The following is a 24,016-nucleotide window of genomic DNA, read 5'->3' as shown; positions in this document are numbered from 1 at the left end:
TTTATTTGTTGCTGTCAATGAAAAGCACAACAGATCTATTAAGTAATAATCCTGACAACTGTTAGTGCTCCCTCTTTTTGCACAAGCAAAAAGCCTGGTGGTGGGTACAGAAATTTTTTCAATGAATCGGTTACCCAGGTGGGGAATGGAGGGGGTTGCTGAGTATGGTGGGTGGTAGAGGGTTGAGGTTTGGAGGGATCATGGGAGAAAAAAAAAATAAAATTTTAACATATGTATTTAAGAAAAAAATTTCATTAATATTGACACTAACATAGGGTTTAAAGTAGAAGCTGTAGGTGATGTGGTCTCTCACACAGTACTTAAAGTTACATCAATCCTATGTTTTATAAAAATAAGTATACTACAGCTTAAGTAAAATGCCTTTTTTTTTTAAATAACTACTTAGGTATTTAAATATGCCACATGCCAGCATGTGGTCAACAATCTAGATTTTTTGTTTAGTAGATTTTTTTTTATCCAATTATTAAATATTTCAATCTGTGTACACTGTATCAATAATACTTTCTAATTGGTGGAGGAAAATAATAATTGTCTAATGCTATTTGATAAAAATTATATTTCCACATATACAAGCCATTACCATATACAATATATGTATATTACGTATCCATGAAAAAGAAATATACCTACATAGTACAAAAATGCATAAAAATTTTGAGCAACATATTATAGCTCCATTAATAATTATAATAAAAAATAATAATAAAAACTTATGGTCAAAAATAATATAATCATCCAGATTACTTTTTGTTTAAATTTGTACATAAGTATGTCTTAGCAATTAAAAACATAAAAAAAATAACATTATTAAAACTTTAGTAAAACATCACATGGAAACTGCCATAAAAAACAATGCAGAACGAACCTCTTGAATTGTATGTCATGTATTTACAGTGCAACCTGCTGGAGAATGATCAACAAGTTCCATTAAAATTTTTTTGTATCTGTCATTCTGCAACAGTTATCCTAGAGTGTCAAAATGCTATCAACGAACCAGTACTAAATAATGAGAATTATAGGTGATAGAAAGAAACATACATAGGACAGGACACTAAATTACACAAAAAATTAATGTAGTAACATAACAAGACCAGTGATATATTTTGGATAGTATTACTGATGGCACTTCATTTGCGTTGAGAAGATACTGTCCAAATTGGCACAAAGACAAATTTCAAACGTCTGAGTGCCACACTCCAGTGTGTGCAGCAACAGGCATCGTGACGTTGGCAAGAGGCCGATCCACATCACTTTCAGAGCACTTGTGCCATTGTCGTGCAGGCTAATAGTGAGTTCCCTACGCCACATGACAATAAACTGTTTTAAAGCTCATCTGCAGAAAAGTGTACTCACCACTTACTGCAATCATACAGAGGATAGGCCACTGGTTTCGGCACAGAATAAAATAAGCCACTCTGTAGTTACCAGTTTCAAAATGCCACTTAGAGTAGGTACTGGCATCCTGCGATGCAGTGTACAGAAAACATTCTCCTGCAAACATGTAAATGTGCACGTACGTGCAATGGAAGAAGGAATGAAATGTGCACGTACGTGCAATGGAAGAAGGAATGAAATTAGACCATGAAGAGGAGAGTGAGTCGAGATGTAAGCCGCCGATAAGTGCACTTGACGTGTCTTCACATGGATATGGCAGGGAGTAGCTTGCCGGAGCAAGTGCCGAACCCCACACGGAAACCATCTCCTTCACAGTAGCCTGCAACAACGAACAGTTTCATCAATCACAAGCTAAAATGATGGTAATGGAAATACAAGTAGGGGGAAAAAAACAAACAAAAAAGCCATAAAAAGTGCTACTAGTAACTTTATTTGAAGTATATTACATATTATTCTCAACAACTGTTACAAAAGCAGTAGTTTCCAGTTTCAGTAATTAAAGTTATAAAATTTATTTGCACCTTCATGACAGACACAAGAACATTTGGTCTGGACAAAGTGGAAGTAGCACTACCTTGCTTGTCCACATGCAATCACAAAAATTTTTTTTGGGTGGAATCTTAAACATTAGTTAAAATTGTTAAAATTGTTAAAGTCAACCAATACATATGTACCTCAATTCCTTTGTGTATTCTTCTTCAACAAATACTTCAACTTCAATTTTAAAAAAAATTAATGTATAGCCTACTAATAAACTATGCCCAAAATACATCACATAAATAAAAGTTGAGATTTATTATTAAATAAATTAATTCTTATTTCTATTATAAGGTTGAAAAAAAAATATCAAAAAATTTGGTGTTTAAAAAGTTTTCGAAAGAGAATTTACTCATTAAACAAATATTCTAGTTTTGCATTTATTCTCAATTTAGTTGACTCCATATAACAAGTAAATAAATATTAAGAAAAAAAAATTATTATTTTGCATCAACTTAAAATAAACTGGCAACAAAAACTACGACTCAAACACAAGATGGAACTAACATACCGTACCGATCACTATCGCTGTAATACATACTAACTATGAAAGAGTGCGAACTACCAAATATAGTTCTCTCAGCACATGGCAGTGTGTGTGTGTGTGTGTGTGTGTGTTCTGAATGCAAATCGACGAGCTATTAATATCAATATTTGACTACATGCACATACTCTATAAAGGCATCAACCTAACCAAACATGATGCCAACCAACACTGGCTACACATTTTTATACACTACACAGCAGCAATGGAACAGATAGTTGAAAACGTGCTTGAAAGAGAATTTACACATCAAACAACACAATTATAAATAATAATAAAAAAAGAAGAAAAAAAGTTTTATTTGGGGATTGTAGTTATTGGAAAAATTCAATATGAGAAATAATAACGTACATAGTAAAATTTCCAAAAAATAGCAGACGGGAACATCTGATCGTATTTGATGGGAAATCATATTGTGCAAGACAGTCTTAAAACTACTAATTTAATGTAAATAAAAACCAGGTTTAATGTTGTATACAAGAAGTGAATAGCAAGATAAAAGTAATTTCCATGATGTAATTTGAGGGAAAGTATTGCATTACATTTAATGACACCTAAATGGGACCTAAAGAAAATGTTGTTTACTGCTGAAAAAGTAAATACCAGAACACAAATACAGGGTTTGATTACCAGTAAGTGATCTTTCCTGCGCTTGTTATTAGAACTACACCCTTTGCCTAATAACACTGTAAGAAGAGTCCTTTCTGTTGATGCTGCCAACCCTCCACTATACAAGATTGTTTAACCATAAAGTCATTAATTTATTCAGTAAGTAGGAAAATTGGAACATATAATACCTTAAATATTCATATCTCCCAACTACTGATACCTTAAATTTTGGCAGATGATAAAGTGTTAATGTTAATATTACTTTAGGAAAAAAAGTTTCACCTGAAAATGTTAATATGAAAGTAAAAAATTTAGCATTACAAATAGAGCTGGGCCGATCACCTATTTTGCCGATCATGCCGATGCCGATCATCTGCTGCCGATCTTGCCGATCTTCTGAGCCGATTAGAGCCTTTCAAGTACCTCTGAATTGATTAATTTTGTAATAAACAAAATTTTAAACAAACTGAAAAAAACTGGAAATGTGTGGCCTATCCAAGCAACATCACAGGATTTAAAATTGACAGTTTTTTTTAATGTAAGTGTGAATTACTTAAGGAGAGAATTTCAAATTTAAATTTTCAATACTAATAACAATTACAATAGTGCGTTAAAAATAAAATGTAATAAGGTCAAACCAAATCTTTACCTAATCACAACTCCGTCATTCTGTGATCCGTGTGTGCCGGTAGATGTCAGTGATGATAATTTTATTGCCCTTCCTTACCCCCAGTGCCGCCAACAAACTTTTGATAATTCCCGATAGTAAGTTAATTTGTGAATACGAAATACCACTAAATGGGGAACAAAAACTCTTCATCAACCAGGTTTTTATAAAAAAAAATTAGCTCTATTTCCCACTAAACAGGATAAGAATATTAATTTTGCTAAACAAAACTTTAGTGATGGTTCGAATCCCATTTTTCTCGAATCCGAATCTCGAATCCGAATCCCAAACAGTACCTCGAATCCACCCCTCGAATCTGAATCCAGTTCTCAAGGGTTAATTATAAAATAATTTATAAGTTAAGAGAAAAATTTAAACATTATGCAGAATTATTTAAGCCTTTAAATTTTTATTTAAAAAAACAAGGATTTTGACACGGTCTGGATCAAGACGATTCCGTTTTTGGTCACATATGTTTCCTGCAGTGCTGAGCAAACGTTCAGAGAACACTGTCGCAGGTGGTGAACACAAATATTTTTTGGACAGTTTATGTAGCCTGGGTGAACACGCAGATTGAGTTTTCCAGTATTCGAGAATGTTTATTTCTGGGTTAACTGTAAGATCACGTAAGAATCTGGTCACTTCATCAATTGCTGTAGAATCTGACTTGGTGGATTTAAGGCATTCAGGCAATATCTGTGAGTACAGTGATTCATGTATCCACGGAAATCGGAAAACGAAATTCAACATTCGACGGAACAATATTTTGTAGTTACCAACTTGACATTTGTTTAAAGTCCCAAATGAAAGTAAACGCTTTCCTGAAATATTTAATGGAAACTGAATGGCGCCAACTTGGCTTCAATGGTTTTAGGCCATAAGAAATATTGTCGTGGTCTTTTAAAATTAAGCCTCACTAAAGCATAGTGATTAATATGCCCGAAGTTAAAAGTGACGGGGTGTTTTCTCTAGTTTACCCATTAAAATTTTTTATATTAATATTAGTTATTTTTTATGTTGCTCGAAATGATTGCCTAACAAATTCATTGGTTGGCCATCATGGAATTCTCAGATAATACATATTTTAACGTTGGTAGTCTACACAAACCAAACTTGGTCCTAAAAAAATTCATAAATAGAATGTGTATCAGAATATTTAAAATTGAATTGCGATTAAAATAATAATTGTATAATGTATTAATTTTTGTCATTCATTATTTCATTGTTATTACTACATGTGCGACCGTAACTTGTGATGAAAGTCGGCATTATTGTTGTATTACTAAGTAACAGATTTCTCGGTAAAGTTATTAAAAAAAAAAAAAAAAAAGATTCATATTTAGTCTAGATCCTAAATGTGCTTTATTTTATTTTTTAGCATATTCTGAGAATACATATGTGATTTATGCCTTATTTAACGCCAATGTAGCGACAATGCATCCATGTTCATGAATATAAAGTAAGTTTCCCAAATCAGTACATGCTTCATAATTTTTTTTTTTATATAATAACGAATTAAAAGTACAATACAGTAGAACCTCTTTAATCCGTGATGCGCAAATTCGGGAATCGGATAATCCTGGACGATTTAAAAGAGAAGAAAAAAAAGAGAAGTAAAAATTGTCAGCGCTTAAAATTAACGTCACGCGGGCCGGCGGCCGGCAAACACTGCAAGCCATCGCGTGGGCCGCCAAACTCTGCAACGCTGTTTGTACCGACCCTTTGTGTCGCCCCCCTTTCAGCTGTCACATCTGTCACTCTTTAAACTTGAGGGGGATGTCCTGACTTCTGCTTCCCGTCTCCCTTTGTTTGTTTCCGCCCGCCAACGCACGGCAGGCGCCTGGCGAGTGACGTGTCTGGCTGGCATTCGGCTGTACGAGGTGGAGGGAGGGGGGGGGGGTGCAAGGTCAGCAAGATCTTATCTTTATCTCTTCGGCTGTTGTAAATGACCGTGAACTAATGGCTAGGCAGTGCTGTATTTTTTTAAGCCGAGACACTAGTTCGAAGACGGCCGGCCCTTACCGTGAATGGCCTAAACCCAGCTGCTCGCCGGTGTCTGAGAAGCTTGACAAGACCTTCCGGGCTTTTAATCGCTATTCCGTGATTATCTCGGTCCTGACCATCACGTATTAACGAGTTTTTACTATACCTCAATAGGATGTGTTCCAAGGAAAACGTAAACAGGCCAAGTAAATTGTAAGCATTTAAGTTTTTAAAGTACTACATTTACATCAATATTTTTCCTCGAATCCCGAATCTTTTCCCTCGAATTTCGAATCTTTCGAATACTAGAGATTCGGTGGGATTCGAGGATTCGAGGATTCGACCGGCCCATCCTTACAAAACTTTCAATAGGCCATATTTAGCGAGAAAAAACTAAATAGATGAATTCCCGAAGAGGTAGTTGTTTACTAACCACGAGATTACTAGCGCCATTAATCTGTACGAATTCCGTCACGCGACGCGCGTCACTCTAATCTCTGGCGTCACATAACGAACCTAAACAACAGTCGCCATTCGCCATTGCGGTAACATTAACCGTAAATGGTAAACAAATACACAGTTTTCGGTTCGTAAATGATAAGAAATAACTTTGCATATAGTATAATGGAAAATTATTTTACCGAAAGTACCGTAAATATACGTGGAAATTGATACTTAGGTATGTAACTGTTCAATGTTTATAAAACTTACGCTATTTGTTTACTTTATTGGTATATTTTTTTTCGTGTGTGGTTAGTTTTAAATTATTAAATCCTATTATTTTTCGATGAATAATTGAATTTTCTTCCCGAAAAATACCGTAAACAAACATGGAAAGTTGTTAGGTATAAGTAATTATTCAATGTTATAAGTTTGCAGTAGGAGACCAATGATCGGCTCAAATAATCGGCTACGTTTTGCCGATCATTATGATCGGCAAAATTAACAAAATCGGCCGATTATTACGATCGGAAATCGGCATCGGCCCAGCTCTAATTACAAAAACCATGCCTACTAAAAAATTAATTTAATTTCTACAAATTTTTTAGTATTACTTTCTCCTCACTACTAAAAACATTATTTAATATTCAAAATAAATAACTAATGTAAAATAAATCAAATGATAAACCTTAACGTGAAAACTCTTGTAATACACTTAGGAAACAATCAAAACACACTATAAACAGGGCGATTCTCCCAGGTTTGAGCCTAAAGGTATGAGCGGACTGTAAGTTAACGGCAAGACGCACCTCTGATGATGACCTCATCACCGTCCTGCAGGAACTTGCGGGAGCTACCGTCCAGGAGATGTACAGGTCGCGTGCCCTTCCAGCTTAGCTCCAGCATTGAGCCAAACGAGTCGGATGCCTGCAATACGACACACAGCACCTCACTGCACTGCAGTTTGTCATCTCGATATCACAGGAGTGCAGGTTTTACCAGTGAATATCAGCATGTTTATTTGGAGTGTTGGTGCAAGCCCGGAAACAATCAAGTACCAACGAAGAACAATAATGCGCTGTTTGATGGCATATCCTCCATGTAATTGCAATAAGCTGCAATTAAACTTTGCTATAGACACTGAAATGTGCAGTGATGGCAGTATTTTCAATCCTAACAAATAACCATACACACGTTTTAAAGCAGTTTAATGTACATGTGTCATAGGGAACTTTCTGCTAGCCATCAGAATGGCATAACACCGAGAGTGGTAGGGAATGGTTTATTTTTGTCCATGTCTTCCCAAGGCCACAAAGTTAGCACGTGCAAGCACTGGAGTGTATCTTACAGCTTCTACTACGTCCGATCAGGGGTGGTTTGTCAGAGTTAACTCACTTAGGAAACAAGCAAAGCACACTTTTGCAAAACAACTAAATGTATCGCAGAGCAAATGAGTTACATGTCGTCTGGTTGCAGAAACATCAGGTTTTGGGAAGCAGCACACAGAGGTTACAATGTTAAAGGCATCCATATCTTCTACATCTAATACAGATGGACAAATATTTTTTAAAGCTATTATAAATATTATTTTATCCACGTATTGTTAATCCCATGCTTTTTGTGTTTTTTTAAATGGACTGTATTCATAGATTTTTAATATACAGTAGAACCCCGATTTAACGAAGTGCTACGGTTACCGAAAATGTTTACTCTAAATCGATGTTTCGTTAAATCCGATTTACCGATTTTCAATGACCCCCGCACTCATAATCGCGTACCTACGTTTCCATATCGTAGACAGGGTCGACGCTGATATCTTGTGCTGCCGTGCTATCTCAGACTTCGTCATCTTTCCATCTTCAACGTTTTTGATCTCGCTCGTACGGCCCCCGGTTCGTACGTACACCTCGGTCGTACATACAGATTTTTAGAAACCGTGAAAAATGAGGCATAAAAAAAAGTTTAAAAATATGTAAAGTGTAAGAAATACGTTAAAGTTTATTAAAATACAGTCGCAACCTGCAGCGTTTATAACAAAAACGAGCTACATACACATTGCGTCACAGTAAAAAATTTAAAAAAAAGGCCGCAAATTGATGGAAATTTACCGTCCATAGCGCGCCGTACGCGGAGAAAGGTCATTGTACTCGGTCAGCTGCTGTTACGGCGCGGCGTGGCCGCCAGCTGACTCTCTTTGTTCGCTCAGCTGCGCAGCACTTATAAAAAACGTATTCCAAAAACTAAACACCGCGCACAAAGCTCTTACTGAGAATATAGAGCTGTAGCAAACCGTATGTATTCGGTACTGAGTAACGGGTGCGCCATCTAGTAACGAGTAACGAAACGTTACACACGGCTGCATCTCGTTACTCGCATTTTTCGTATGTTTTACGCATGCGCGCACATATTCGATGAATTTGCGTTACAAAGAACGATGTTTGTTTATTAAGTAAAGTATAATTTGGAAATTCGTCGTCAAAGTTTTTTACTGTTTATTAAAGGTATTGTGTATGTAGACAAAGTTTGAGATTGGAACAAAAACAACGTAAGAAAGTATTGTTTACAAATTAGAAATATGTATGTTTTTGTTTTTTATTATCGCGTATTTTCACTTTTTTTGTTATTATCTTAAAATAGATAATATAAAAAAGCCGCATTAATGAGATTTAATTGTTTCTTGGTTAACAAAAACTGTTAATTATCAAATATTGTTAATTGTTTATATTCTATTTATTATTATTTACGCGACGTCATAATGTACGCGTACGCAATACGACTCGATTCGTTGGTGCAACATAACATTGCTTTTTAATGCGGTTTCAGAAGTAACGAGTAACGTAACGATACGATAGGAGTACTAATTGTTATAGTAACGAATACATACGGGTACGCTTTTTTTCGTTACTTTTACACATCTAGAGAATAATGATAATGGCGTATTGGTGTGACGTGGTCACAAGTTGAAAAAACCTGGAGGATGGGAAAGGGAATATTTGGAAACGTGTGATTATTGGCTAGCACTGTTACTATGCGGGCGTATTTGGAAGATAACGTGGTGAGTCAAAACAAGGATGAAAAAAGGGAGGGGGATGCGGACAAAGAAACCCTTCATGACGTCATGTGTCGCGGACAGTCTATCTATCCAGGCGCGCGCAATGGGACGCACCTACGCAATTCAGTTACAGCGCCCGGAGTTTTTAAGCAATTTGAACAATTTTTTTAATTTTTTCGTATTTGGACAGATGATGCAAAGGCACATATTAATATATAGAACCTCCATTCTATTACTGACACCACAGAGTGTATTTTTTAATAAGATTCCATTACTATTTACTTGCATTTTTTGGAAATATATATTATTATTTTAATAAATTGGTGATTTTTGTTGGTTCCTGAAAACCTTTACGTTAAATCGCTGTTTTCGTTAAATCCGTGTTCGCAAAATCGGGGTTCTACTGTAATAATATGTATATCTGGCTAATTTCTCAATGGTTAGTTTCTCAATTATTGTATATATAGTGTTTTTGTACATTTGAATAAACGTTGGAAGCCAAATGTAAAATCATTATTAGAGTTAATTAGTAATACTAACTTTTGTTACATCTGGCTCAGGATTAATGTTAACAAGTTGCTTTAACCTGATGTAAAAATGTCATTCAGAAACTACTTGGTGAACAGATGGAGGTGATACAGCGTGGAGGTATAATATAAACTAATTAGTGCTATTAAGAACATCAGAACTCAAACTTTGAAGAAGAAGAAGAAGAAGATAGTACAAATTCTAAGCGACAACATTTTAGGTCAAATAATTTTACAAGCCAACAATTTACTGACTCTTTCCACGGTATTCAAACAGTGAACCTGAAAAAACCTCTCCAACTCTGCGGTTTCCAACACAGTGCTGACACATGAGATGCAACAAGTTACAAAACTTGGTCAGCCTGCTGAGTTATGGTCGTTGCTTTGGTTGACAGGGATTTATGTCACACAGTTGTGAAAAAACTACAATCTGAAAACTGCTCAAGACATCAGAAAGTTGTCCGTTGAAAAACAGCATTTAAAAACAAGCCAAGAGAAGATAGAGATTCATGAAACCACGCAAGGTAGCTGCATTACACCTTAATCTTTATCTCTCTGCCGTATAATGTAATGGGTACCGCTCAAATCTCAATCTCATACTTGCCTATGCACGACGAGAAAACTTGTGCTCAGAGGTGATACAGTGCTAGAAGCACCAGCAAGCATTACACTTATCATCTGTCTTCTCACTAACACAAATAGGCCTACATCCCTAACTAGGCGGACCCCTCCTCCGAGATTACAATCGGCTACAAACCAAGTGCTTATAAATCTGAGTCGTGCCGGGGTGCTGAGAAGGAACCAATGACCCTTGCCACACGAGCGCGATGCGTTGGCGACCTCTGCTTCCAGGTACGTGAATCCCGGCTGGCACAACACGGAGGGAGTCTCACCGGGCCGCTGATGGTGCCGGAGGCCATGAGGTCCCCAGGGTTGAGGTTGCAGCCGGTGACCGTGTGGTGAGCGAGCTGCTGCTTGGGCGTCCAGTACATGTACCTGTAGTTGGAGCGGGACACCGTCGTCTGCACCGAGTCCTCCGCTGCAACCGAGACACGCCACAGCTAGAGTGCCTCACACTTCCAAGGAAACACTCTACACATCAATCCAAATTATTTACTTATGTTGCTCTCTATAAACGTTTCAGCTTCGCTCGTTGCCTGATACCCGCAGGGCGTTTTAACACCACTGCGCTATAATTGTGCATCCTCTCAGCCAGTGGATTAGTCTCCTGAAGCCCACCAAATCCAAATTTGCACGCTACTGTTTGCACTTGTAACTTTTGCAGACATTTCATTTCTAGACATATGCACCTAAAAAAAAAATTAGTTTTTTTTTTTTTGGCTTACTCTGATACCCATTAAATTTATGCAATTTATGCCCTGTATGTACTATGCAAACAACTGTATAACCAAAGAGTACATTTTAATCTATTGCAACTGAAATGGTAAATAGATTTGGTTTCAAACAAATTTAAATATTCATGTTTTACATGAACTGATAAATAGACTCAACTAACTAGGATTTATCTCATTAGTTCACCAGAATACGACTGCTGACCAGATCTGTTTTTAAATATTTGAAGTGTTTCAAAAACGACTACTATGTATGAGTAAAAACCATACAAAAAAAGGTAAAATTACAATGAATATAAGGTTTAATAATCATATAAAACGGCTATTACTAACAGCGCTGTCTGACTAAAATGTCTGCAAACCACTACTCAACGACACAGTCAATGCTCAGGACAATAACTTGCGTGCAACTGCCGGATGGTAACTCACACTTGATGTCGACGGTGAGGTTGATGTTGAAGTTGAACTTGTCGTCGTGCCGCAGGTAGGGAAAGGGGCGGGGGTCCTGCTCCATGTTGTCGACGGCGAAGGGCAGAAGGGCCTCCATGGACACTACCCATGGAGAGATAGTCGTGCCCAGGCTCTTGCTGAGGAACGGACCAAGCGGCACGTACTCCCACTTCTGTATGTCCCTGGCTGCATGGGTTCGGACATCACTAACACACTTCATTACTCCCAGACTTATCCAAGCTAGTCAAGCGATGTTCACAAGTAAAAAAAAAAAATTGTTAAAAGTATACAGTGGGAGAAATGTTATGTATCAACCTTAATATAAGTTCTTTGAATGATTCTATCAATGGGGAAGAAACACAGAAAAATTAGAGCTAAAAATTACATTTTTACATTTAATAAATTTATAAAATATTAAAGCCAATAAAAAAATACCAACTTTCACTACTTATACACATTACTACATGCAAATTAAATGTGTTAGCCAATAGATTTTAGAATGAACTGTAATAAATGTTGGTGCCTGCTGGAAGCTTAGTTTTTGACCGGGTAAAATAACAACAAGAAAATAAATAACACTGGCAAAGGAAACCAAGGCTGGACTTAATATGAGTATAGTGACCAGTTACAACCTTCTCCCTTTACCTAGCTCACACTACCAGTATTAATCATTTACCTTAAGCAGTAAAAGGAATTCAACAAAGTAAATCCCGTTCTGAGCTACACTTCATAGACTACATAACAAACAATATACAATGTAACCCCATTATAAAGTGCTTTAAAATATTTCTCACTTTTAAGTAACTTACCAGTACAAATATATATGTTTTGGATTCATACAAGATGGTTTACATTTAGTATCAGATCAATATAAGTACCCAAACTGTGCATTTGTTCTAATAAATTCTTTAAAATTTGCACACAATGTTAAACTTAATGTTAAATGCCACGCAAGTCATTAATTCAAATTCCAGTGAACATGTATATTGTATATTCATTTTTTTTTTTTTTTTTAAATAACCTCAGCAAAACAGCACTTTCACTATTAGAATCATGTTCCTTCACTATTGTACAAATTTAGCAAGATAATCTAAATGTATTGAGAACAATTTATCAGTCACAAATATAAATGAAGTATGAAATGCTCATTTACATGCAAATAGGTACACACCCTCAAGTTGAGACAGTATGTCGACCTGAAGAACCGTGAGATAAAGGGAGAGGATGCTCACCGCTCCAGTCGTTCATGAGGACCATGCCAAAGATGTGGTCCTGTGCCTGCGAGATTGGCACCGGTTGCCCCAGCGAGGTCGGCGGCCCCCCCACGAAGAACGCCACCTCCAGCTCAAAGTCCATGAGGCGGCAGGGCCCAAACACGGGGTCCGCCCCCTCCACCGGGCATGTCTGGCCGTTGGGGCGACGTATGGGTGTACCGGACACCACCACGGAGGATGCACGGCCGTGGTAGCCCACCGGGATGTGCTTCCTGCAGGTACGCAGCGCTCACCTCTCACACTCGCCGTGGTTTACAGCCTCGCGGTCACATTTTCCGTGTACAACAGAGCACCACGATGACGCAACACTTAATCAGCTTTTACCATGCCACAAACACTGAAAACCAATATTCTTCACACCCTCCAGCATGATGTTCACAAGATGTAGGCTGAGAGTGCATCTGTTTGACAGATTCATAAATTGCAGGACATACTTTTTTCTAACTGAACTGGTCTGGTTGGATCAATTCGAGGATAAGATATTTCCCTGACAAAAGCACCCATATTAGCTCATGAGCATGCATGACAAAATCTATGCGAAAATTCCCAATCCATGGTTTTTCTCCCAAAATGTAGTGAATTACATTGTAGGATGAATTAGTGTTTTAAGTGAGAGAGCCAGCAATAAGAACTGACGTCCAGGCAGAGATTGTTAGGTGTTTGTTTATTAAAACTTTACAAATTACCTTCACACTACAAAGAACAAAACTTAAAACAATGTCGTGGATCTAGCCACTGTCCCTTCTTTCTCTCTGACTCCTTTTTATTATTATAGTCCGTTATTACCTGTTAATATGAAACTGGTAAATATGTTTCTCCACTACTTTTGCTTTTACTGGTGTAGTGTCATTATTTATTGTGCTGAATATTATTACTATTTGTGGGCGCCAGGATTCTCCCCTTATTAAGCTTGAGTGTGTGATAATACCATAGGACATGGGTATTTCTATTATTATAAAACAAATTACTCTCAAACATTAAGATTTAGCTCACACATATTTTTTTTATCCTAGGGAACAAAAGGGATCCAAAATCATAAATTGAATTAATTAAAATACATAGCTCTATCTCTGTCAGCACAAGAATTACTGTTAATGTTATTACAATAAAACCTACAAAGATGTTGGCACTCCAGAACACATGTAGTTTAAAAAAAAAAAAAGTCTGGATTTAGGTTGCGCACATTTACTCCAAATTAACAATTGTCTCTCAAAGTCTAGGATTTATTATTTTTACACAGTTTTGTATTTTTACCTCTGCTAGTTCTCAGTTTTTTTATTGATTGGTCGGTAGATACACAGAGAAACGTCTCCCTGGACCTCTAGATCACCAAGTCGTATGTTAATGGGTATTTAACAAAAATAATAATTTTTATAGATTTTGTGTGTTCAAAAATACTTTACAGTCTTTTCAAAGTCTCAAATCACAACAATAGATCCAATTTAATGTTAGGTAGTGTATTTTACAATTATTCCATACCAAAGATGAATGGTGGAAAATAGGGCATATGTTACTCACATAAAAATATGCACTCCTAATTACTTTATCATTTTTATAAAGCCCTACCAATAATTATACACTTTAATTCAATCAATCCTTATCGTCCATTTGTGCGGATGCCTATTTCCAGCTTACATTCTTGTTGATATTTATCTCTTTGATATACTGCATGCAAGTCCCATCGAAGCCATCATAAAAAACTCTCTTTTTTTTTTAATTATTTAAAACTTATGCCTTTGTTGGCAAGGCGGCTCCTCATTGGCCGGAATCTAGTGACAGTTACACTTAATTTACATTTAACTTTTGAATCAGGTGCTCAACAATAACACCAAAACATAATATTCACATTAAATTAAAAATAACAATTACTGACCATAAAATGTTACATAATTAAAACATCCATCAAAATATTACTTTACCGTTGTAAAACTCAATTGTCTCTAGAGGGGTCTCTCATATTGTTGGATTTTAATGTTCATATTATACCATAGAGTTTGTATTTCATAGATATGCATTAATTAAACCAAAGAGCATGTAATTAACATAAATAAAATATTAGGTGACACAACTATAATTAAAATAAACAAATAAATATAAAATCTGAACTAGACTATTGTTGCAGTACAACAGATTCAGTTAGCACATCAGGACAGCACAAATAAAAGCAACTGAACATCAGAAAACAGAAATATATTACATTAAGTAAAATTATGATAACCTAAAAAATTGAGTATGAATACCAGAAATTTAGGTCCCAAGCTATAATAAATACTTATGTAAAGTGAAGTATTTATATTGGTTTGGTAAAGATTTAGTACTACCTCTAAACCAATCACATTTGCTCCAAGCGGTACTATATCTGTTTAATAGTCATTAAACATGTATAGACATATGGTAAGCTTTAAGAATTTTAAAATATACAACTGTATGATAAAAATTTTTTTTTTTGCTTATGCAGACAATTTTTTCAAATTTGCACTACTAACAGGTTTAAATTCCTTAGGAAGCTATAATACTCAAAACCATGTTAATACTGTAGTCAAAATATAAAATTTATGTTACACTTAACACCATAGTCTTTTAAATGATTTTAAGAGCACTATTTCTGTACAAAATTTACTACTAACCAAAACTTTGTTGCTGTTGCTCTAGTTCCTTAACATTGACACCTGGGTCTATATGTAATTTTGATAACCATTTTGCCTAAGGGTGTGACCCAATCTTTTTACCATTAATTTCTGCATTTTGATGGCAAGACAAAAAATAGGTACAGGGATAAAAAATTTATATGCCACTAGGGCTCCTACGATTTACAAAGCTATTCAAATATAAAAACTACCAGACTGATTCTAGGCATAAATAACTACTGCAAGTATTGAAACTAAATATTTTATAGTTGTAATAGCTCTATGATGTTAGCAGAAAGGCAGCTGCTTGCTGCCTGCAAATGGAAAATACGTAGAACTTGTTTACTCAGAAAACTTTTATTTTACTCCACACAAGGACTGGGTAGAGTAAAATTAATGTAGATAATATTTGCATAACAGGATTAAGCAGGTAAAATGTAGTACATATTACATTTATGGAAAAACAAACACTTTAACTACTACTACTACACTGTGTCTCACCAGTTGGGCATCAGCGCATCTTTTGGTCCTCTGAACATGGTGCCCACATTGGTAGCGTGGTGGATGGAGGAGTAGAAGTCTGTGTAGTCTCCGATGTGAGCTGGGACGTGCATTTTGGCCTCCGACTGAGCAACAAAGGCCCTGGAGGAAACAGCAACAGTGTGTTGTAAGTGCAAACTAGGTGTTTGTACAAGCAACAGCTGAATTATTATGCAATTTCTGTTGAGTGCCCACGCACCAATCAAAGGGCACCGACATCAGTTTCCCCACTGTAATGTCCTAGATGCACCAGGGAACTTGCTGGCTACTGGAGGCCGGCAACCCAATGCTTGCCACCCCTCTTGTGCCTTGAGAAGAGGAGTGATCAGAGCCTACCTGAGGTGCACCGACCACAGCAGAGGTCCTTCGTCTCTCCTCTGCCCACGCTCGCCCAACAACCCCCTTCTGTCCAGTGTTCCTAGGGCAGTGAATCCTACAGCACCCCCTTACTGCCAGCCGCTGCCGTCACACACTCATGAGCTAGGGCCTGTTTGAGCACTGTAGGACAAACCTTTAAAGAAAACCAGAGGGTAGCAAGTGTATTAATTATCGTAATAAACATCCACCGTGGACTTTGTTACCGGTTCCGGTAACTTTCTTCATTGTTTAGTTAGCAGTTACCTACGTGAGTTTATGTTCATTGAAGAAGTAATTACTTTTGTGTTTAATTAAAAAATATTCATTGCCATTTTGTTAAAGTAATGTCGTTAGGACACTAAAATGAAACTGAAATTGTTTGCAAAATGGACGCCAAGTGTTGAGTGGGTATTGGGTGTTCCGAGCAATCCAGAGGACGGTCGAAGGTGCACGACGATGACGTGGCGGAGTGACGCGCAGAGCTGTGGCGCGAGAGCTGGTGAGACGGGACTCGCGAGCCAGCGACGACGACAGCAACATGGGCCGGCGAGAGCTGGCGGCCGCAGGTGTGGCGGTGGCCGCGACCTGCGTGGACCACCAGCTGGGCCCCAGTCAACGCATATAAAGTAAGGAGTCGACGCACATACACCTTGTTGCCAGAATAGGCGAAGGGTGGGTCCGTGTCTTACTATTTTTTGAAGTGGACGTACTTTTTTTTTGGATGCTTTTTACGAGAGGTGCAACATTACCCACTTAAGCAGTGATTGCTCGAGACAGACACAAATGATTTCATGCATAATACCGTAAAAGTGCACGCACAGGAACTATAGAAACTTAAGGATCTTTCATTTAATATTTTGTTTTGTCAATCAAGTGAATTAAATGTAAATGTAAATATAGAGTTATAGTTTAATGTTCTTAGGAGTTAGTTTGAAAAATGCTACTCAGTTACAGCCATGAGAGAATTAAAGAATTTGAATCCTGCTCTTACATTGTTTGGTTTTAAAGCATCTCACACTTGCAGAATGAAAAGGGGAACTATATTTTGTACTGTCGCGTGCGGTGGGATCGTGCCACCCGCGCGAAGTTTGACCCTCCTTGGGGCAGGAGTGTGAGGACGGATTGTTGACAGCAGTGTTGCTGGAGTAAAGCAACAGGGCGGGTTACAACTTCATGCCTTCTCTGTTCAGTAGGGAAAAACTTCTTTTACTATCTATCAGTTAACCGTCTCTCACTCGCCAAAGCACTTCACCAGATCCCCGTTGACCCTGAGGGAAGAGACAGGTAACTCAGCTTGGTGACCTGGGTCCATCACTTGCACCTCGCTTCGTTCCTTGCCAACACAGCTGTGAGGTGGTTTCTTAGAGATTGGAGTACCCCCCCAATATTAGGCTGCCTGGAAACGATCCACGCTACGGATCTGACGCCCTTAGCTATCCAATCCCAAATGCTCTGGCTGGAAGTAACCCGCTACATTGGTCTGCCGGGAGAATAGTCACACCTGAGGATGGGGTGGTTGGTCAGGGATGCAACAACAGTACACCGCACCACCACGAGCCAGATCGGACTGGCATCGGCCACCACGAGCTGCCTATCTAACCCTCTTCTCCCTGGCTCCTAGCCCTCTCGGCCTTCAGCCATACTCTGAAATGGAAGGGGAGTGAAGCAGCGGAAAGCCCTTGGAGTCTGGTTAGCCGAGAGGGGGAGCCCTGCCAGTTAGATTGTGGATGTCACCACCATGATTTGCCGGTGGCACAGCCCGCCACTCAATTGAGCGCACCACCCACACCCACTACAGTACCATTACCATTGAGAGGCTTGACCAGCTGGGCCACCTACTACCCAGCTTCCCCGTGGAGGGACAGCACAGAATAAAGAATCCCACCCCCCAAGACCACAGTCATTGCACCTGTGGAGAGTGGTTAGAGGGCGACATTACAATCACTCGACCTCTAAAAATATCTATAACTCCTTTCAGTTAATGATCTTCAAAGATGTTATGGCATACTGCACGTGTCCAAAGTCAACAACGTTACTAAAACAATTACATCAGTACATCACTAGTGCCAACTGAGTTCAAAACACGAAACAGGACAAGATTCTGAACTGCCTGTGGCAATCTACGGTCATCCAGTTGCGGCGGCCGCATAATGCCGTGGAAAGTCACCTGTAAATGGATGGTCAAGACCGTGTCCAGAAATGGATGGCTGAAAGCAGTAAAACTTTGAAGATAAAGCGCCCATAAACAGGCCGGTAACTGCACAAACATACCATTCGTAAAAATTCCTTCGACTCAACAGTACTGAAGTGCAGGCAGTTCCAGCAGAGGATGGAAACGTAGAGTTCCAAAGGCGATAAATTGTGTTGCTGTCTAACACTTACTGCTACTGCAACCCCTTGAACTTCAAACCAATGGGGGGAGAGAGCAGGATCAATTGGTGATGGATGTCGAGAAGATGGTGTAGGAAAGGGAAGCAGCAGGTGAAAAACTACTGTCTAAGGTCACGCAGCAGCGCTGAGCCGGGCACATTTAGGGACGATGACTGTGCAGCTACACACACTATGGGGTTAATAACGATGGGTGTCCAGCACTGCATCCGTTAAGAGGGAGAAAGGGACACCAACTATCAATTTAATAACTGTAATTGCATTTTAGACCTACCTGGCCCTCAATGGGGCATCCTGCTGCAACGTGCAGTCATCAGCAGACAGAAGTGCCTGCAGCGTGCTGCGTGCCTCTATCCACGCGGCGCGCCCCAGGGACATGAAGCTGTTCAGGGTTGCCTAAGGGTAGGAAGCCATCTCAGCGCCAGTGTGCCAGACATGTACAAAGTACTGTGGACAAGGTTTTTTTTTTTTAAATAAAAAAAATTAAGAAAATATATACTGTGAGAGGGTTTCATCTTTCTACCTGCAGTAGTTAACCATTATCTTGCACATCATAAACAAACCGGCTCTAACATGTATATGCATGTTCATAAACTGCTACACAGTCTGGACATGCAGCAGTCAGATGGTTGCAAAATAGTTCCCTTATTTTTTTCCTATCTTTCAGCCAGCTGGATACATATTACGTATTTAATTATTAAGTTGGGGAAATCCAACAAAATTAGGTCAAGATAGAGGTTTAAAGGAAGCAATTTTAGGACATGGCATTTCAATTTTGGCAAATACATCTGTTAGGAGACAAACACAAAATTCAGCACTTGTGATTTTTAATAATAAAAAAAAATTACTGAAATAATTTTACACATGCTTATTGTGTTAGTGCTTTACATAATTTAATTTGTGTTTTTTTATTCACAGATATTCTACATTTCTGAGAAAATTACTGACAAATGTTTTGCTAGGATAGTTTTCAGAAAAACAAAGTAATTAATTTTATTTAACGGAATGTGTATGACAGCTAAACAAATTGCTGAAGGGGGAAAAAAAATTAACTTTCTAATACCTATTGTAGACTATAACAAAATAATTGGTTGGTTCATAAGCTTTTTTAAATTTAATTACATATTTTAAAAAATGGGTTTATTTTAACATCATAAAGTATCTTGAACCATGCAGTATCTTTTAAAATAGTATTAAGAAGTTTCACACAAGAAGCACATTTCAGTCACTCAAATGACATAATACTGGAAAATTATTGACTTGAAAGGACGATCCATCACCTTACAAAATATTCGGGATGTTCTGAACAAGGACAGCTGGGGACAAAGCGTGCCAGTGACTTGCCTCTCTGAAGACATGCTGGTGTGGTTTGAGCTCTGGACCTATGAACAGGTGGCTGACCTCGCTGAGGTCCAGGATCTGGTTGCCTATGGCGACACCAATACGAGGGACAGCCTTCAACAGAAGAAAATCACACCACTGAATTCCCAACACATCTAACAGTTCGTTACATTCCCAAAGTTAAGAGAAACATTTTTTACTTATTATTTTTAGATTAGGCATAATGCTATTACACGTCTAAAATTGAAGAATTTTAATAATTTAGTTTTTCTACAGATATAATGAAAAAAAAAAAAACCACAATATTAGGGAATATGACTTTAATGTTCAGTATAACATGTGAATCATTGCATGTTTTCTCTACTTTTTCCCCCCCCTTTGTTTTGTGCTATAATAGCACTTTTACATGTTAAATTTAGTAAATGTACAGCAAATAATTGTTTTCAATCAAACTAACTAATACCTTTAACAATTATTCTTGCAATTTTAATATTACCATCCATGAGTTGGTGAACCTTGACAACTAGCCAATCTTAGAAATTATATACTATGCAGTCTAGCTGCACATGTTTCTGCATTCTTGCCTAGTTTATTAACATGGCCTTAAGGTGCTTGCCTGGCTGGGTACATGATGTCTGGAGCCTACCTCATTAATCACACAGGTGTACTTTTTTGCATCTACATGAAAGACATTAAACTATTGTAGTATTTCTAACAGTAACATGTGCCAGTTTGAATTTAGATGGTAACTCTATTGAACCCTGAAAGGGAGGTTTCTTTATTCCTGCTGGTTTGTTAAAAAATCACAGATTACAGTTTACATTACAATACCCATGTATTTACGCTATCGCAGACATTCATTGTATACCCATATGTTATTTTTAATTTTTTTGGGAGAACTTAGTCAATGTAGATGTTATAGTAATGAAATTTGTTTAACTAACGACTGTATTACAATCGTAAAGGATTTCTAATGATTACATTTCAAGTTTGTTGTTTTATTAGACTAAGTAATTATATTACAAAATGTTTGTTTTGTTACATTGCATTTAAAGTATGTGCTATTTTGAGCCACGTAACGGACAAGTCTAATGGAAGCCAAAAATTTTAATAGAATTGTTAACGTTGTTCATTTTCTGTGAGAAATAAATGCTGCACACTGAAGTAGTTGATACATTGAGTTTTGCAGTATTTTCAAAGAATTCTTTGATAACAGCCATTGTATATTCTATGTTTGATATGACTGGTGTTTCATGTATCTTAGTTTATCCCTGGATCCTGAAGACTTGATCCTGTAATACATGATGATTGCTGTTTTAATATACCTAGTAGGCCTACATCGAAAGATCCTTATGGCATGATCCTGTAGTACAGACTTGCTGTTTTAGTTCTGTAAATCATTCTTTTTATTTGACTTACAATGATACTTCATTATTATATAACAATATTTTTTTTTATAAAGTACTGGATCTTCTGATGACTGAATTAAAACAGCAAGCATCATGTACCACAGGATCAAGCCAACATGATCATGCAATCAGAATCAAGCCTTCAGGATCCAGGAATAAACTTCAATACATAAAATGGAAAAAATTCACATATTTTTGGTTCTCCATAGTTGGCCACAGTTGTGCTAAACAAAGAGAGACACAATCACGTATAAACAATGAATGGCAGCGGCAGCAATGTGAGAACACAGGTATTGTAATGTAAGCTTTAAACTGTTATGGTAAATATTTACTTGGGCGGTATTTCCGAAAAAAAAATGTTAAAAAACCGAAAATACCTTTATTTTATGCTCTTCAACTTCCTCTTTTCATTTAAAGTGGCAGAGGTAAGAAATTCCAAATACTTTAGGAGATATCGAATTTTTTAATTTTGCAATACAAGACCTGTGGAACCATTCGAGCGGCGCCATTTTTGTTATTTTGCTGTGTGTTCGTGAATACGTGAATCGTGAATGCGTAATTAATAAAATGGTTGATTAGGTCAGGTCAGTTACATTATTAATACTTTCAAACTAAGCCAACATTAAAAATTATTTTGTGAATTTATTTTAATGGCTGTTTAGTTTTAAAATATTTATAATGTAACTGACCTGACCAAACAAACCCGGACAGAGGGTGAACAGTAAACTAAAATGGTCGATTATGTCAGGTCAGTTACATTATAAATACTTTAAAACTAAGGTGATATTAAAAATAATGTGAATTAATTTTAATTATTCTTTAGTTTTAAATTATTTATAATGTAACTGACCTTACCTAACAAACCCGTAACAAAGGATGTACAGTAACAACTCACGTAAATTTTTTTGTTACTTATTACTTGCGCAACAATATCAAAATAACAAATAAGACTTTAAAATTAGAAACGTTAAAAACTCACCTAAGTTGGAGGCGGTAATTAAACACCGTTTTAAACAATAATTGAACTAAATAATCACGTATTAGTTCATTTGAATTCTGGCCTATCACGAACAATCACGTGACATCATTATCCAATAAAAAAATAGATACTCGTACGTAAACAAGAAACAATGGTGCACGCACGCCACAGGAATGCGCTGGTTTTGTGCTGAAATTTAAAAATTCGATATCTCCTAAAGTATTTGGAATTTCTAATCTCCGCCGCTTTTAATGAAAAGAAGAATTTGAAGAGCATATAATAAAGGTATTTTCGGGTTTTTAACATTTTTTTTCGCAAATACCGCTCAACTACATATGAAGAAATTTAAAAATTCGATATCTCCTAAAGTATTTGGAATTTCTAATCTCCGCCGATTTTAATGAAAAGAGGAAGTTGAAGAGCATAAAATAAAGGTATTTTCGGATTTTTAACATTTTTTTTTCGGAAATACCGCCCAAGTAAATATTTAGCACTGTTATTTGTCACGAATCAGTAGGAATTAAAAAAAAATCCCTTCATTATTAATTTAGGAATGTGTGTAGTGTGTGAAAACCATGTTTTTCGATATTTTCTTACCGTTCTAAAAAGCCCCTATATCCAAGTATAACAACTATAAAATAAAAATTTTGAATAGTGTATAATAAATCATAGATGATATCTGAAACTTTTTAGAAATATTGGTTCGTATCATATCTCAACAAACCTCTGGAAAAAAAAATTTGGCGGCCCAGCAAGATGGTCATCTAAACCAAACCACATAATTAAAACTTTTAAATATTTCATTCTTCAGACGGCATTATCAAAAGTTGAACTGTAAGATATTTTACAAACTGATGAATTCAAGATAAAGTAATTAAATTAACTACGAAATGTACATAGGAAAACCAAAACATAATAATGAATACAATATTTATATAAGAATGAAAAGTATTCCACAAAACTCTTTCAAAATCTTCAAGGTCTGAAACGTCCACCAGGGAATTTAAAAATTATTACTTACATGTTTGGAAGTTGTAAACACTCCATACGGTAAATTTTCTAGAGGAAAATCAGAATTATCAGGATAATTAATGAAAGACTTCATGTTTCCCGGCTACTCTTACTTTTCAAAAAGTAATTACATAATCAACCTGCTTCCACCCTGAAATCCAAGGTTTGACCTGAAACCAGTTTATTTGAATTGTAAAACAAGTCCATATTTTACCACCGCATGGATGTCAACAGGCCGGTAAACAAACAATCGACATTTTTTCAAGGTTAAACAAAAACATTGCATATACAGTAGCGGGTTAGCCTAATGTCGTTCCTGGCCAAATTCAAAAACAGTGCACATTTCGGTTCCTCTTTACTTTGTATTAAATTAAAATTAAAAATCCTGTTTTATAACGTAACATGTAAACAGCAGGTACATTTTTCTGAGCAAAACGCGATAAGGTAAATTAATATACTAACTAAACTAAGGTACTATTCTCTCATTCTAGACGCGCGCGCGCGTGTGCGAT

At 36.9% G+C, this 24,016-nt stretch overlaps 1 protein-coding gene across 3 annotated transcripts; it reads right to left on the bottom strand.

Annotated features, from left to right (window-relative positions):
* Positions 1–557: 557 nt before the first annotated feature.
* LOC134533066 (fumarylacetoacetase) lies at positions 558–24,016 on the bottom strand. 3 transcript variants are annotated; one of them, XM_063370266.1, is made up of 9 exons: positions 23,515–24,016; positions 20,109–20,219; positions 19,039–19,160; positions 15,981–16,121; positions 12,811–13,064; positions 11,558–11,764; positions 10,670–10,815; positions 7,007–7,124; positions 558–1,735 (listed from the first exon to the last, which is right to left on the bottom strand). In XM_063370266.1, the coding sequence occupies exons 1-9, from the start codon at positions 23,596–23,598 to the stop codon at positions 1,659–1,661; spliced, it is 1,260 nt and encodes a 419-aa protein (XP_063226336.1). In that variant the 5' UTR covers positions 23,599–24,016; the 3' UTR covers positions 558–1,658. The 3 variants fall into 3 exon arrangements, with proteins under 3 accessions (XP_063226336.1, XP_063226338.1, XP_063226337.1); XM_063370268.1 differs by lacking the exon at positions 23,515–24,016 and adding an exon at positions 22,494–22,593; XM_063370267.1 differs by lacking the exon at positions 23,515–24,016 and adding an exon at positions 21,892–22,365.

Source organism: Bacillus rossius, chromosome 6, assembly GCF_032445375.1.
Source record: "Bacillus rossius redtenbacheri isolate Brsri chromosome 6, Brsri_v3, whole genome shotgun sequence".
Lineage (NCBI taxonomy): Eukaryota > Metazoa > Arthropoda > Insecta > Phasmatodea > Bacillidae > Bacillus > Bacillus rossius.
Note: the sequence above shows the minus strand (reverse complement) of the source record. Positions and strands in the feature narration are given on the sequence as shown.

Bases quoted from the DNA above. Each gene is read 5' to 3' on its own strand.
- LOC134533066 (XM_063370266.1), bottom strand. From the start codon at position 23,598: ATGAAGTCTTTCATTAATTATCCTGATAATTCTGATTTTCCTCTAGAA. The intron at 13,065-15,980 runs GTGAGACACAGT...GCGTACCTGCAG, and splicing joins GATGCGCTGATGCCCAACTG to GAAGCACATCCCGGTGGGCT. The intron at 7,125-10,669 runs GTGAGACTCCCT...GTCGTATTGCAG, and splicing joins CCGGCACCATCAGCGGCCCG to GCATCCGACTCGTTTGGCTC.